This window comes from Anomalospiza imberbis, chromosome 1 (genome assembly GCF_031753505.1).
Source record: "Anomalospiza imberbis isolate Cuckoo-Finch-1a 21T00152 chromosome 1, ASM3175350v1, whole genome shotgun sequence".
NCBI lineage: Eukaryota > Metazoa > Chordata > Aves > Passeriformes > Viduidae > Anomalospiza > Anomalospiza imberbis.
The window spans coordinates 26400687-26418461 of NC_089681.1; the positions used below are offsets into that span (position 1 = coordinate 26400687).

The 17775-nt window shown below is 35.3% G+C and overlaps 1 protein-coding gene across 4 annotated transcripts in view; it reads left to right on the forward strand.

Annotated features, from left to right (window-relative positions):
* The window catches only part of MMP16 (matrix metallopeptidase 16), a 168658-nt gene that overhangs the window by 120467 nt on the left and 30416 nt on the right, over positions 1–17775 (forward strand). For all 4 annotated transcript variants that reach the window (XM_068185477.1, XM_068185498.1, XM_068185488.1 and 1 more), the window contains one exon: positions 1085–1302. In XM_068185477.1, the coding sequence (XP_068041578.1) occupies positions 1085–1302 (218 nt within the window). The remainder of the gene's footprint in view (positions 1–1084; positions 1303–17775) is intronic.

The window sequence follows — 17775 nt, forward strand, 5'->3', positions numbered from 1 at the left end:
GCTTCTTATCTTTTTGTCTATGAAAAAAAAAATGTTGCTGATATGTGTAGAGAGGGGAAGGCATTTTCAGTACACTCATTTCAAGTCATTCAGTATGCCATTATGGTTATGATCAGTATCTGTCTGAGTTGGCCTGATGACTTGCAGGTAGAGAAGTTATGAGTGGGATAATAATTTCATAAAACTCAGTATATTTGAAAGAAGAAAAATGTTTTAAGACTTCTCTACAGAGTTTTAGTTCTTCACTTGAAAATATGTAAATCATAGCAGGGGCGTAGGTGTGTTATATACATGCCTAGGATTTGAGGTCCAGTTTTAGGAGCTGCAGTACATACCAAAGGACATTGGAAATAGCTGGGATTATCCTGTCTCTAATGAATATAACATTACTTGATCTAAAACTTTGGTCAGTAGTAAGTAGCAGGTATGCTACATATGTGCCTGTGTGAATTGATGATTATAGATTAAAAATATATGTTGAAAATCTTTGACTGATGATCTTATAAGGAACCAGATCTTTTTTCATTTTTTGAATGAGAGAAAATGATTATAAGAGATCTTACTCAATTGGTAAATAATTTGCTTCGAACTACTTCTCATCTGAAATGATGGCGGCCTACGCACCCTTTGAAGGTTTTATTGGAATGTTGTTCCAAATAAGGAATATTTTGGATAATGAAAACTAATTATTTTCCTTGGTTTTAGTAGTCATTCTTTATGCACTTTATAACCACTCCCTGGTTCGTAACTGGAACAGGCTCCCCAGGGCAGTGGTCACAGCACCTGACTGAGTTCAAGAGGCATTTGGCTCTCAGGCACATGGTGTGACTCTCAGGCATATGGTGTGCTCTCAGGCACATGGGGTGTCCTGGGCAGGGCCAAGAGCTGGACTCAGGGAGTCTAATGGGTCCCTTCCAACTCAGCATATTCTATGATTCAGTGATTTAATAACATCAGAAAGGTATGTTAGGTCACTTTTTCATTCCCCTTTCACTGTCGGGTTTGCACAGCTTATAGCTGGTTTTGTTGTGTATGTTTCCTTTAGTGGGTTTGTGTATTACATACAGCTGCTGTATTTTTAAAGGTCCACCTGACAGGATACCACCACCAACAAGACCTCTGCCAACAGTGCCCCCACATCGTTCAGTCCCTCCAGCAGACCCACGAAAGAATGACAGGCAACCTAAACCTCCCCGGCCACCCACTGGTGACAAACCTTCCTATCCCGGAGCCAAGCCTAACATCTGTGATGGGAACTTCAACACTCTGGCTATTCTTCGCCGGGAAATGTTTGTTTTTAAGGTAGGAGGCTGTGAATTTTTCAGTGTTACATCAAATGTCTACATTTCTCTTTTTTTTAATAAAGCAAACTCTCATTCGTCATGACTCTACATTCCCAGCCTGCTCACAGTTAGAAAGTTCAAGAAAAAAATTTAAAAAATAAACATACACATGGCTTAAACATCTAGCAGGGGACTGCTGTAATGTTCTATTTTAAGAAAATAGCCATGTCAGCAGAAACTGTAATGCCTCAAAATGTAAGGGTAAATAAATACTGCATATTATGAAAAGATAAAAAGTGTAAATCAATTCATGAATAATAGGGATTGTTTTTGTTGGGAATACAGCCAGATGCCAACATATAGTAGATGTTGTACTGTGTCTTCAGTACTTGTTTTTTTTCATGGTACTATAATTTTAATTTTACAATTAAATCTGTCATTTACAAAAGAAGTTTGTCATTGTTTTGTGGTTGCATTGAAACCACAATATCTTACTAAAGGTCTTTGCCACAAAATTCTTACTGCAAATGTGTCATTATTTATGTCCATTCATCTTCTTGCTCTGAGCTGAAAATGTGTTGTATATGCAACAAATTGAAATAAACAAACTGAACTGAAAGGCAGTCTTTTAATAGAAGCACTTTTCTGAGACTGGACATCAAAGGTATCTTTAGGAGGATGATCTGCAGTATGGTTTCCAGAAGGCATTGAATGTTGAAGAAAAATTACAGAATCATTATTGCTCATTCTCATAAACCAATTTGCTGTCAGATAATGTTGTGCAAGAATTTCAGAAACAAGCAACAAAATAATCTGTTTTTTTGAAGTAACAGCATGTCACATTTGCTTAAGCAATAGGAAGTATGAGTTCTTTGTTTCGTAAATATGTGATAGGATCCTTTTTATCTTCAGTACTATAGGTAAAGAGGAAGGGCCTTTCATGTAACTAGATAAGCATTTTCTCTTCAGCCATACTTTAAGTGCAAGGGAAAGGCAATGTATTTGTCCCAAAATGTGAAGCTCCCTGTTCAATTTTGTTGTCCTTTCTGATAGGACTCATTTCTCCCTTATGTTTTTTCTTTTTATATAAACTATTTTACCAGATAAATCTTATTAGCAATGCTACCCAGGCTTTCACTTTCTTTACCTTATCTAAAAAACATGTACAAATAGCTTTACATTAATTCATTCAAAATTATTGAGCTACCTTCACAATCCAATGGACAGGAAATATTTTTCCCATAAACAGCTAAGGATTTTTGCAGCCTAGGGCTGTCAGCCCATTCCATTTGAATAGATGGTATATGGTGAAACACTGGGAGGTCCTGAACCATCCGTCTTTTATGACTAAAACTCAAAGATTGAGGAAGAACATAATTTTCTAACTTGACATTAAACAGGATATTAAAATACCTACTTCAATATCATGTCATCTACCTCAAGAGCAATAGAACATATTCTCATTTAGTTTAGACATAAATCAATAAACTGAGAAATTCTGTTTCACTAATACAAAATTTCCTGTCTAGGCAAGGCTGTGTTCCTGGATAAATATATTCATCACCATTAATAATCACTCTTATCGGTCTGATTGAAAACAAATTAAGTTTTCTTCAAAAATGTTTACTGCTTACTGCCTTAACACCACATATTTACTATAAAGTGTGTATGCTTGCTAGTGTGCAGACTGTGTTTATGTTCCAAAACTGAAATTCCTTTCATGATCATTCCAATGAGGAAATATGATAAAAGTGTCTCAGAGAAAAATGACCATTAACAGAATGCATCCGGATTTCGTGTATACAGTCTGACTCCCCAAATGAAGTCACTGCAATCATAAAAGCAATGTGCTAGGAAGGGAAGTAAAAGGTCACCTTTGTTGATGTTAATTTCTTTAGTGTCCCACAGTTTCCCTTTTCTCCTCAGGATGCCTGGGAAGATAATAAGGTGTGCCTTGGGTTAGTGTGCTAAGTGATGGAATTTTCCTAAGTATAGGGATTTTGACTTTGTAGAATGAGTGTCTTTGAATGGTTGTCTTAGTCTCTTGTTTGTACATTAATTTTCTAGTGAAGATTTTTGTCTGCTAAAGGATTTTTATTAACTGTCTGAGATTTTTTTGAGGGGGTAGCAAGGGGTGATGTATAGGGAGGACTATAAAAAGGACAGAAAAGGGGAAGAGTTAGAAAGTCAACTTTGCAGAATGCTGGGGTGTGGGACAGGTTGTAAGAAAGAGCTCAGCATGTCTGAATGTAGCAGAAAAAGGGCAGGAATTAGTTCTTAGGAGGTATAAACGGAATTAGGGACTGAACACATGGAAATCATCCAGCAAAGGAGGAAACCAAGCTGGCGGTTCTGTGAAGTGTCACAACAAAAATAACCCTTTTCCCTTGCTCCTTAATGACAGTGCAAGGGAAGACTGGGAGGGCATGAGTGATGGGCTGGGAGCCAAGTAAGGAAAGGTGGAGAACAGGGGACTGATGACAGTACTGTACCAGGTGGAAACAATTAAAGAAGAATTATAACCTTAATTGGAAGAAATATTGCTGGATAGTTCCCAGATGAGTTAAATGAATAAAGTTGGAGGCTGATCAAATTAAATCCTTTTCTTTCTTTGTCTTTATCCAGAGGTCTGTAATTATTGTGTAGTGGCAGATTTTACTGCCTCCTGAATTGAATGTATGCCACGTACCTTTTGCAAATTGAAAATAGCCTTTTTTTTTTTTTTTTTCTCATGGGCAAGTCATAAACTCAGAAGTGCAATTTGTTTAAATAATCCTTGAAATTGCTTGGGAACTTAGCCACAGAGTTGAAGAATTTGAGCACTTTTGAATAATTAAATTCTAATTTAAGTATAAAACTCAAGCGTGAAACCTAACACGCTGAGATACATTGTGGATTTTCATAGCAGATGACAAATATTATTAATTTCAAGATTGTTTTCTCTTGGCTGTTGAGCTATTAGGTATACTTAAGAGCATCAGAATATTAGAAACAATTTCTATGTTCAGTAAAATTAATAAGCTTTGTCTGTAGTTTTAAGACTATCTGGCATTCTTAAATGGATATACCCAGAGTAAAACTGAATATCACTAAATTGTAGGAGAAAATGCAATTTGCACTTATCCATCCCTTTTTCTTGTTTTCCATCACTTTGGCGAAGTAACAATGCTAGAAACACTTGATAAAAATTCTAGGGTCATAGAGATGAAAAACAGGGGAACTGTTCTTGATCTAACATAAATATTAAACACAAAAGTTAAGCAATCAAGTCTCTAAAGATTCTCCAATGATCACCAAATAAAATTATAATTTTACAGATCAGATATTTCTTTTTTGGTAGGAATTATTGGATTTTAAAGAAAAGGTAATTCTTTTATGCCAAATATACACATATCAATATCACTGACACATAAATGTATAGTCCCGAGAGGATTTCTGCCAGAATTCTTTAAATAGGATGCCCTTAAAATGTCCCTGCCAGCTGTAAGGTTCGGGGACACAGTATGCTATGCAACAAAAATGTTTGTTAAAATCAATACATAGTAATTATTGGTTTCAGTTGTCATCAACTGATAAATACTGCTGTTATTTGATTCATGCTTGAATTGGTATAAGGAACTATCAGGGAAGAAGAATTTCTATGCCAAAATTCATGTGTGCCAAGTTTTTATCTTTGGATAGCTTCTTAGCTTCTGTATTTATACTCAGTACAATTACTATTTTGCTGTCACGCTCATTTCCAATCTTGTTTTCTTCTGTTTAGTTAGAAGTCCCCTGGGACACAGAAAAATGGCTGAAATGGTGAAAAATAAAGGTCTTTCTTTTCTGGGCAAGTTATGCAAAGTGGTATGATAGTGTCTGCCTTTAATGAAAATCCTCCCTGCCATTGTGTGTAGCAATATGTGGTATCCAACAATACAGTCTTATTAATGTCTCCTGAGAGTACCTCCAGGGCTAGTGCATCATGAAAAGAAACCCCATTGTCTGAGGTCTGCAGAAGAAATCCATTAGTGAAGAAGTTTGCAGCATATACTTCAACTTTCTTCCTGTGTCCTGTGCAATTCACACTTTGTTCCATGGCAACAAAATTACCTGTAGCTCTTCTTCATCAAACAGTGTGACTGCTGGCAATATCCTTTTCCTTTACGCTCTTTTCAGTCTCACAGATTTTAAAAAATCCTGCTTTCTTGAGCAATTTGCATCTCAAAAAGTAAGCATATGTAGAATTTGTCCTTCATAAGCATCAAATTAGAGGGACAAGTTACTGTCCTTTTTTTATTTGACACAGGTTTTTGTTTCACAGAAGAACATTTCACAGAGGTTGCACTGGTCCTTTGTTTAATGCTAAAGCCCTAGGAAACAAATGAATGGATCCTATAAAATCTCTAATGCTTTTAGTATTTGTGTGGGAAAAGTTAACTCCTTGGAGAACAGCATTTTTTAACTACTCTCATATACTATGGTGTTTGTTGAAATGTAATTTAAGTACTAGATTAAGAATTTTGTCCAGCAGACAAATAGCATTTATAGCTCAGAGATTGTCTTCTGAACACTGTAGATGGTAGAATATGGAACCAGTTTGAGGAAGGCCTTAATGGGCTGTAGTGATTTCTCCACAACTTGCAGAAATTTGTTTTCTGACTCTTGATCTGCTAAGAACCATTGTAAAATCATTTATGACATACCAAACAAGCCAAGGCAATTAGGCTGTAATTACTCCTTGGCATTAGTTTAGACTGTGATTGCTTTCATACGTGACAGTATAGGTTCTATTTAATATTCCTCTTAGAACTGTGTATTTAGATAGAGTATGCCATTAAACACAAAAGGTAAAAGATCTGTTTCTTGATATGTGGTAAACACACAAGAAACCTTTAAAGCATTTTAGCATTGGCTATTTAATCTAATTAAAAATCTGTGAGACAGAGGGAAAATACTACTAATAAAAGCAGAGGCAAAGAAATAGCTATAGTATGAGACTTCATTTCACTGTATTTGAAAGCAGACTTTTTTTCAGAGCTCTTGTGGTCTGTTTGTGTAGCTGGTTTTTGTTGTGTCATGATGTGGGTGTCTGAGCTGTCAACTGCTGCCTGGGAAAGTTCAGCAGAGGATCCTGAGGACACTTTGTGATCTGAGAGGGAAAAACCACTTAACATCTTAGCTGTAAAAGGCTTGGAACAGTAGTTCAGAAGTAGCTAGTAGTTCAGAAGTAGTCTGCAGAGAGTGGACTCCTTTTACCCTATTTTTTGTATCGTTAGGAAGAACAGCTTGATGGATTTTGCCGATTTTGAACTAATCGGCAAGGGAGAGCTGCTTTAATTCAGGTAATTCAGTTTATATGTTGAAAATGAAGAGAAAAGCAGCAAAAATTTAGTGATGATTTCAATGTATTATAATACACCAAGCTAACTGGAAATGTACAGCATGATTGTTTGTATGATACAAAACCAAATTGTAGGATGTCATGAGGATACAAGTAGGGACATACTGGGATGCTAAAAAGTCATAGCTTGTCTGTTTTAGGTAATTGAATACTTTCACTGACAGATGTAAAAATATTCTCCAAATGTTACCTCAGCCTTTCAATCTGCTTCTAAGCTAGGAAAGGTTTTTAGCTAACACATTTCACAGGCTTAAAATGGGAAGTACAATCTGTTCCTTACTGTGTGGAAAGTGGGTAGTGTATTCCATCCAGCTGCAGAGCAATTTAGACAAGAATGTGATCACCTGGGTGATAATTGTACCAGAGTAGTTCTGTTTAAAATCCTTCTACCATCTCTCTTTTTAAAAAGTTGTCTTGAATTTTATTACACAATTTGCAAGATGGCAGCCCAATCATAGGAATAATTATTATCTAGCACCCACACTCATATCTGTATATATAAATGTAAATGTTATGTGTAGAAAGTTCTAAAAAAATCCTAACTCTATTTTTAGGGCTTTATTTACAAAGGTATCAATGTAATTGGTGTACATCTTATTGAAACATACAAACAACTTGAACTGATTAATAGTCTGTACTATCTGCCTAGTAAAATTCCCATTAGTCATGTAGTAGCCCATTAAGAAGTATAACCTTACCAGGATGTATGACTCAGTATCTTCCACAGTGCTTTAGATTTGTCAGGAGAGGGAGTACTTTTTTTTTTCCAAAGGCTATGTTTTCACTGGCAAGCAGTGTGGTGTAAAAGGATTTAATCAGTAGTAGAGCAGATGGTACTGAGTTCCTCTCATGTCCATCATATGTGCTTTGCATTTAATTAGATACAGTTTGTCCTCTGAGGCCAAACAGTTGCACAATACATGTGGTTCTGATTTTTCAGAAGGGTAGCTGTCATTTAGATACTGGTGTCTTTGACTGTGAACCCCATAAGAGTGCACCACACCAGTGTTTCATCTAATGGTGGGTGTTAATATGTAATTGCTCACACCGTCTTGACCCAAATAAACCCTCACATGCAAAATATATTATTATTTCTTCTCATACAACTTTTTCATTACACAATGGTACCTGTTGCTTGACTATGTCCATACTACAAGTTTGCATTGCAATACAGTTCAGGAAGATGAGGTGGATGTAACAGCTGTGCTGAGGTATTGTCTTGAACTTGAAAGCTAATATTCTGAATTTTATTTTCCCTGAGAGAAAAGCAAGACAGATTATTTGTTTAATTTCAATTTAAACATGAGGAAAAATAATTTTCCTTTCTGTGACTTTTTGTAACAACAGAAATATGAGCACTAAAAAGTCATAGCCTCCTAAAATGTTTCTGTCAGTTATTTTCCCCACTTAACTCCAAAGAAAGTTTCAAGTATTTCTACATAATCTTCTAAAACCCCTAGAGGTTCTTTCCAACCTCAACTATTCTGTGATTCTGTGAATATGCTGAAATTTGTCTGTTTCACCCACTCATTTCCCAGTAGCTTTTGCTCCATCTCCTTTGGAAAATGACTGTCAGAGGCAATAGTTAGTGAGATTTGGTCAGGAGACTGTTTTGTGACTTCATTCCAGCTCAGAAAAACAGACCAGGCAGAGGAGATTGGGATGTGTGGCACCTGCTCAAAAACACTAACAAGAGAAATGCAGGGGAGGGAATGTCCACCCTTTGTGTCAGACAGATGCTCCTTCCCCTGGGTCAGCTTTCAGAGGAAATCATCCTCCTTCCTAGGGTTAGGCTCTGAGCTAAAATACTTTATTCAAAGGCTGACTTGTTCCTGTCTCTTTGAAACTCTCACCATCTCCTGATGAGCCATTAATACACACAAGGTGCACTCCCTAACCCAGAGAGTCCTTACAGATAAAAAGGAGCACTTCAGACTCTTCAAGGGTTTTCACAGACTTGGACAGTCTGAGTTTAACAGGAATTCTGAAGTGAAATGTGTGAATTATTATACAAACGTGGTATCAGGCTTTGGGACAATATTTAAAAATTGTGGGCAGTTGAATGTGAATGTAAACAAATTCTGATTTCTGATTTAGTTTTAATGTAATAAATACTGAAAATGTAATACAAAATATTTGCAAACCATTGGCCACAATTCAAAGAATTAGTCATTCTTTAGAAGCATTTTTTAAAATAGAGTGGAACTGGGGGAATCTGAAGCTCTCTGGTCTTGCTTTATGCAAAAGGATAGAGTGGGTCAAACTTTTATGTATGCTTAGGAAAGTACTTCTAAGTCAAATAAAAAAATAGATTTCTTACTTTTCCTCGCTCAGAAAAAAAAAATTCTTCCAACAAACGATAGTGTGCATATATGGTGTTACTTGTGCATTTAGAAATGCTATTTTTATTAGTTGTTGAATATAACTGTTCCTTTTTTCCTGCCCATATGACTAGAGTTTGTTCTAAGATCTATTTGATCATTAAAAATTATGTTTTCAATCACAAGTTTTACATACTACCAAATGTAAGGAATACTGAACAATTATGGTTCTGCATAAAACTATTAAATAAGAGAAAGACATTAAAAATACAGGTAAACAAATGCATGTGAAAAGTCTAATCTGGTAAATTTAATTCTTGTGCATAACTCAACAATAGACAGAGAATCTCAGTGGGGAAAATAAATGCCTTCAATGGACATTATCACTTGAGGAAGGGCTAATGGTGTCAAATAAAGTGGAAAGATGTAATCCTGGGGATTTTCATGCTCATAGTTACATTATTTGTTGCCTATAGTCAGAGAATCCTATGACCCTATTAATTTTTTACTTGTTATTTTAATACAGAAAAAAATGAATAATGAAAAGTTTTAACTGAATTCTAGTGTGCAAAAAGTACTTAGTTTTGTAGAAGCTGCCTGTTTTCAGAGGCTCAGTGTTCGAGTGTACTGATTTAAAAATATTTCATTGGCAAGAGAATATAAAAAAGCATTATTGACAAAAAATAATTGCAAAAACTCACAGCAAGGAATAATCTAAAATTGCATGGAGACATATCTTCAATTTTTTGCCACCAGCAAGTGTTATCTTGTAATATTAACAATGCATTTTAACTGAGGCTACATCCTAATAGAACCAAAAGGAATAATTGCAGAAACACTTCAAGCACAAGGCTTAATTAAAATTTCTTGTTGTATAAAATTGTGGCCTTTCAACTAATTTAGGTAAATGTTTTGGAAAACAATTTGAATGGCTTGTAATTTAAGCTTTTTCAAGCAGTGCTATTATTTGCTTATACTTTCTTAATCTTCTTTTACATCCAAAGCTTTCTGTTCTACCAGTATTTCTATATTTATAATTTCTTTATTTCTTTGATTCTTTTTTTTTTGTCCCTTTCAAGGAGTTGAAGGTTCACAGTGTAAAAGTTTGGCAGGGTTTTAAATGCAGATAAACTATTCTCATTTGTTCCTCTGAATTAGCCATTTACTATGCAAAACACTGCACTACTACACAGTTGAGATCTTAATGTAAAACACACGTATGTTTATTTTTCCAACCACTTAGTGAAACGCAATTCAGACTCTTGGCAATCTGTTGAAAAATATCAAAAATTTATAACATATATTTACTTAAATGCTGCATTTCCTTCTTTTTTATAAGCTATAGCTTGAGTATTTTCAAGTGTTGCTTTCCTTGCCTATTGATCAAAAACTTGGCCCACTTGAAAGTAATGGTAAAAAAACTCCACTGACTATAACACACTGATGATTTCACTTGGTTTTAATGACCTTTGGTGTAATGAGGGACTATCTATTATGAGTAATGCATGTTAGGGAAAATCACAAAAGAAACAACAGATAAGCTTGTAATACCAAATGTATGAAATCAAAAACTGATTTTCTATACAAAATCAAATTTGATTATGCTACCTTTCCGGCCAATAAATCAAAATTACACAGGGACCATTTTAATTAATGATCTGACATATCTGTCTAATGAAAATGTCTTTACCAAGGAGAATAAGCTGTATTAGGTCAAAGGTTATACTTAATAATGACAGAGTTCAATCCTTTTCCATCCTTTATAAGACTGCACCAGCATTTCTCCATAGTCTTATCATGATGTAGCCTTTGATTTTGTGTTAGAGTGATGTCTGGCCAGCCCTTTATAATAGCCACAGTCATTTGCTACTTTAAATTGTACCTTCCCAGCTTATCGGCAATCAGATGTAGTTTATGACATTACATATTCACTGTTAAAAATTCCTTCACTTTCTACAAGATATAATCCCTGTATCTGAGAAACAGAGGCAGTGAGCAAAGACAATTGAATATCTATAATTTTCATATTTGTGTTGTTATGACAGATGTTATTGTTGGCTGCGGTTTTCTGGATGTTTCACTCTTAATGGCCTGTTTTGCTCATTGGCCATTGCTGTCAGCCTCAAAGCTGAGACACTCTAGAAATGATCACTGTTCACCCACTGATTAGTGTGAGATCTGCAGTCATTTTTTCAATCCTCCTACGTCCACCAGGGACAACATTTACTTAGTCTTGCCCCATACCTTTTGGAGTTGGATTTTGTACCCAGATTTTTTTTCTTTTTTGTTGTCAGCATAATATCAGATTACACAAGCATTAAAATGAGAACAAAAGGAATATATTAGCCTCTTATCTTGCAGGAGCTTGAATGCAAAATAACCCTCATACTCTCACCTACAGGACATGGAGCACATTTCTCAAAGGAGAGAAAGGACCTTAGCACAGGAGCTACCAGGACTCGTTGACAGAGGTTTAAACTAGATTGGAAGGGGAAAAGGGACAAAATCAGTGATAAGCAATTGCCAGTGATAAGTAGTGGGATGACATGTCAAAACTTGACAAACTGAGTGCTAATGAGAATCCTTGGGGTTGAAGCTGCCCAGAAATGTGGAAGAGAATAAAAAGAGACTATAGTAAATGGGGTTACATCAGGCTGGTGGGATCACATGACTACATCACTAGTGGGATTCACATGAATATATCTTAAGGCCAGTTCTCTTCTACACTTTCACAAACAATTTGGATACAGAACTTGAAAATATGCTAAGTATGCCAATGAAACTGTATTGGGAGGAGCTGATTACTCCATTGAGGACTAAGAAGCCCTGCAGATATGTCAACAAATTAGAGGGTTGGGCAATCACCAGCCATATGGTGTTCAGCAAGGGAAAGGGCTGTATTCTCCGCTTGGGACAGGGCAAACCAGGATGTCCAGACAGATTTGGGAACAAGATATTGGAGAGATCGCCACGGAAAGAGTCTTGAGGGTCCAGGATGATGGAAAGCTGAATCTGAGTCAGCAGTGCCCTGACAGCCAGGAGAGCCAACCCTGTCCTAGGGTGCACCAGGCACAGCTCCACCAGCCAGGCAAGGGAGGGAATTGTCCCACTCTGCTCTGCACTGGGGCAGCCTCATCTTCAGTCTACTTGTTATGGGTATGCATATGTAGACAGAGGTGGTGTGACCCTGAAATGGGTAGTGTAGGTCCTCTTCCATTTCCCCTACAAACAATGTATTAAAGAGTGAGATATCATCTTGTGAACCTCATCCTGGTTAAAACAGCTTCAGTATCTTGTTTATGTATGAACTGTCCTAAACTACTGCAATCAGGAGGAAATATTTTAATGACTCCTTCTTGCTTCCACCTGTGGTTCTGACATCAATGCACTCCAAATTCTTCTGGTTTCCTCAGAGATTCCATGCAATGTGCAGTGTGGAGAAGGCAAAGACAGAGGATAAGTGGTAGCATGAGCACATACTGCATCTGCACATAGGATCACATTGAATTGCATATATGTGCAAAAACATGAAATTCGGTTTCATGAGTATGAAGATTCGAGGGAGGGACATGATTATTTTAGGTCTTCATAGACATAATAAATGTCAATATAAGAGTTAGTGACACAGCTGATTTCACATGTTTTATTTCTGTAAATGTGTATGATGTGTACATAGTGGTTTCCATCAGTTTATGCTTATGTTGTGTCCTGTGTCACCGGCATCTCTCTTTTTTTACAACTGTAATGTCACTGTTCCATTTACTGGATGTTTCATTTATTCATTAAATGTTTGGTTTCTTTCCCTTACTTCCTTGTAAATGTTTTCCTGTTATTAGTTATAGAATCATAGAATCAAAATGGTTTGGGTTATAAGGAACATTCAAAGACCATCTATTCCAACTTCCCTGTCAGGGGTTGGGACCTTCATTTGCATATGGAAGGAAACATTCATTAATGTGAATTTATGGATGTGACAGAAATATGAAAATACAGGTGATATAGTGATAAATCATATAAATAATAATAACAATTCATTCTAGTAAAAATGTCACTTCTTAAAGGAAATTTAATCTTTCATTACATCTAGAAAAAATGTTTGGAGTACTAATTTCTGTGGTCCTACAATATCAATGATTAGACTTCTAATGGTTGATTTTGGATAATCCTGGTAGACATAGTTTGTCACTGCCTCATCTTCAAAGGCTTTTGGCCAACAAGAGTGAATGATAATGACTTCTATTTTATTTCCACATTGAAAACAGACTTAAAAGCTTCCTTTAGCTGAAAACTATGCTAAGTGCTCTCATAGATATTCCATAGCTCACAAGTCACAAACTTAGTAATGTAGGTGCACATTATTTTTTTACAACGTGGATCCTGTTCTATTCTATTGGTAGTTTTCTAATCTTCAGGTTTGCCAGGAATATCTACTTGGATTAATGAAACTAGAAATAAGTATTTATGGTTTTGGCTTATTCATAATTTCTCCATTTGAATTTGGTCAATGTTTTTCCTGCCTGCCTCTAGATTTTTTTGTGAAAAAGGTCATATCCTCTCTTATGTTATCTCTATCTTTTGTTTATCAAGGCTTCCATTCCCTTCTCATCTAATACCCCATATATTTTGTGGGTAAAAATTAAGAAAGGTAGTAGAGTTTGCTCTAATGAGACCTTACTGTTTTTCAGAGAGTGCTTGAGTCATCACAGAGAGCCTGATGACTCAGATATATTTGTTGTAGTTTTTAAAATAATCTGCTCACTTCTGGCGGACGGTGAAGCATCATATTGCAAGTGATGGAGTGATAAGGCTAGACAAGTAGAAAAAAAAAAATTATTCTGATTTCATTGCAGGGGTTGGTCAGTGTTGTTTGGAGAAAGATAAGTGTGTCCTGAACCATTTTCACTGGTTTATATGTGAAGTTACAGAAGAAGTGTATGCACACAAACCCCACTATTCTTTATTATCTTTTCATGGACCAGGATGGATAGCAAAAATAAACTATGAACAACTCAGAAAAAAATCCTTAAATTTTCTATAGGATCCTAGGTGGTACACTTGATCTTCTCCAGGAAGGAAATTTCAGTTTCTGTGCTATTATTGGTAAGGCAATATAGTTTTGTAATAGGAAATACTGTGCAGCTGGCAAAAGAATCTTGAAAATGCTATTATGCTCATATTCTCTCTATTCCTAAAAAAATTCACATGTTTTGAAATCTTTATTACATTTTCATTAAAGGGAAAAAAGGTAGTTCCCTTTAATTTTCATTAAAGGGAAAAAAGGTAGTTACTGATTTTTTTTTTTTTGATGAAATGGTAACAGAGATTGCAAAAGGATAGAAGAAAAGTAAAGATTATGACATATTAAAGATTATTTGGGTGATGTAGAGAGTTGTACAGTTAGTGTTACTGAGCTTTCAAATAGATTAGAGGCTCATATGTTTGTCAGATTTAAGCTATCAAAGTGTCATAGAAAACAAGGGGTATCTAGTTTCCCCAAAGAGTGCATCAAAAGTGGAATGTGTTATTGGAAGAGAAATATCAAGAAGTAGGTGTTGGTCAATGCAAAAGGAGATTTGACTCATTCAAATTATGTTCATCACATGTCCCATGATGTTTCGAAGAACCATGATCATGTGTTGACATAACCTATATAAATGCAGGCCTCAGAGAGGGCCAATCTACATTCCAACTTGGTATTTTCCAGTATTATTTATAAAGAGAATAGGATAGCTACTACAAAGCACATATCTTCACTTCATATCATAATGCAACTACATATTAAAACTTTTTCACCTCTTTTCATTGTTTATTCCCTTCTATGTACCTGCCTGATTTTAAAGCTAATGTATCAAAGATCCCCTGTTTGTATCATATGACATAGACAGATGCATGTATTCATTCAATGGTGATATTTTTTTTACATTTGACTCATCTTTCTTAGAGTATTTACAGATTAAATATAGAATACTTCAACTGAACTTTTTTTTTTCTCAGCACCAGAAGGTTTTTCAATTCTAACCAAGAAAATTGGTATTTTTTTAATAATAAAAAATACCCAATTTTCTTATCTTTTCATGGTGCAGAGCACACCACTGCTCCATGAATTCATGGAACTCATTGCTTTTATGTTAACTCCCTGTGGGAAAGGGCAACAGAACTGGGTTCAAGAAAATTTACAGATGGTTCTGTAGTCTCAAAGTGCAATCACTACTGAGGAAATAAACACATAATTGCTCTGTAAAGGCCAAATGTTCATTGAGTGGATGAAAGGTTTTGTGGAGTACTTCATGGGTTTGTGCTGATACCTACAGAACATTGGGGAGAATTTGAACATTCCAGAAATTCTTGGCTGTAAGCCTAGATTTGATGTTGTTACAGGTCTTTATTTTGCTTCTTTTATGTCTGTCTATTTGTTTCTTCCTATTGGATCATAACCATGTGGCAATGGGAACATTTTATAGTGTCTCAGTCAGTTTAGTTATTTGGGCAAAATCCGAATGAATTAAAATGCTTAATTCAGTTAGAAATACAGAAACCCATCTAAATGGAGATTGTTTGGCGTGGGGTTTTTTTTGGTTTTTTGGGGTGGGTTTTTTTGGTTGTTTTTTTTTTTGTTTGTTTGGTTTTTTGTTGTTTTTTTTTTTTTTTTTTTTTAAGATAAAACATTAATTACCGCAGTTGTCACCACTTAGATATATATATTGTGGAACAGATCAGAAAAAGCAATATCATCTCCAGCTGCATCCTAGTGCAAGGTTATACTTTTAGTCTAAAGAGTTACAGTGGACAAGTTCTCATGTGGAAGATTTTCCAGGAGGACCCAAGTTCTCTTTGAAAGTACATGATGGAGATAAAGCCATGTGGTTACATGGTAACCACACACAGAAGGCCCAAATCAACCCATGGTGTTGTTAGAGGCCTCTAAATTTGCTGAATTTCATGTACTACATGAGATCTAGTGTTACCCAGCTGCTGATGTTAGCCGAAAACTCCATAACATGTTTTGTATGGTTTCTGCAGAACAGATTTTCCTTGAGCTGAAAGTGTTTTATAAATACTTACAGCTTTTGATTACTTCAGGATATTTTTGAAAGGTTAATGTATACAAAGGAAAGAAATGCTAAAATGCCATTGGTACTGTCTGCACAGAAAAATTAGAGGACAGATGGATATGCAGCAAAAAATTGATAAAAAGTTCACATACAATTTCATAGTGAAGAATTTATTAAAAATACTTGAATAAGACTGAAAGAATTGAAATAAGGGCTATAATCAAAGAATAATTTTCTAATGAAAACAGCTGTAAAAAATGAGGATGCAGTATTAAAAAATAAATATTAAACAAACGAACATCAAAGTATCCTTAAATTATTTACTTCCATAGAATGCCAAATACTAAGAGCAGTTTTAAGAGATGTTTATTTTAGAATTAATTTTTTTCTATATGCATTAATATAAATTTGTTAATTGTAAATGTAGAGAATATATTTTTTTAATAAACAGTTTTCATCTGTGCTAGAAATTGGACTGGGCAACAGCAATCATATGACCTTTGTAACATAGATGAAAGTAAGTTAGATAGTTACTGCAGTTATTTTCTTCACTGAGATGAACAGTGACAGGAAAGGGCCAGGATTTCAATCAAGATGTTTTCCAAACAAGAACTACAGCCATGGCTGTGGATGCCTCTGCAAGTAGGCTACATTCACTACCTTCATTGAAAGACATACTTTCTCAGTCAATTCACTCTGGATTATACCAAGACTGTTTATCAAAAAAAATTATAAATATTGGCCTTTGAGCATTTTTTTTAAAGCCTAGGGTCTATTTTAAAGAAATGCTTTTCTTTGTATGTCTTATACATTCAATATTCAAGGAATTGCACAAAGTGTTTGGATACACTAATAGTCAACCAGGTAGATGCCCAAAATAATTTCTGCACAACAAATGACCAAGCTGCACGTGGTACTTGGCTGAATATTTAGTTATATGTTGTTTAGGAAGAGGTAATGTAAGTTCTCAATATTGAGTACTTTTTACATATTTGCCTGATAATGCACATGATAATTAGGAAAAATACAACATTTGACAACCAAAATAAGCTTCACAATTGTATTAATGGCTTGTTTTAGTAGGCATGGTGGTATTCAGTCAAAGGTTGGACTTAGATGATTTTAGAGATCTTTTCCAACCTTAATATTCCTATGATTCTATGGTTCTAAAAGAATGAATAGTTTTATCTTCCTTTTATGTTTATGTTGTTAGACAAAATAACTCTGCTTTAAGTAGCCAAGCAATGAATGTTGCCTTTCAAATAAAAAAATATAGCGCAAAGGAGTGATTTGCAGAATCTAGTTTAAAAATGAATGGGTGGTCTTCAAAGTGTGAAGAACCCCAGAATTCTTGTGTAGCTTGTCATCAAACATTCTGTATTTTTATATTGGGAATAAAATGAAAAATTTCTCAAATCTGCTACTCATTATGGAATGGTTTTGAATATGAAAAAGAACTCTGAATGGAGAGTAATGCTTTTGCCCTTTCTTAAATATATTACCATAGAAGCAGGAGATTGGCTGAGGAGCTCAGGCATTCCCTGCAGTATTCCAGCACGAGTCAGCCCCGCTGTTCCCTCTTCCAGTGCTTGGGCATTTGCACCCTGAAAAAATGACCAAAGTACACATTAGAGTTAGAGTAAAATAAGGAAAATTAGAGAGAAATGAAGAAATTAAAAGACAAAATAAAGGAGGAGTAACTCTGCATCCTGGATCTATCACTGTGCAGTACTAGA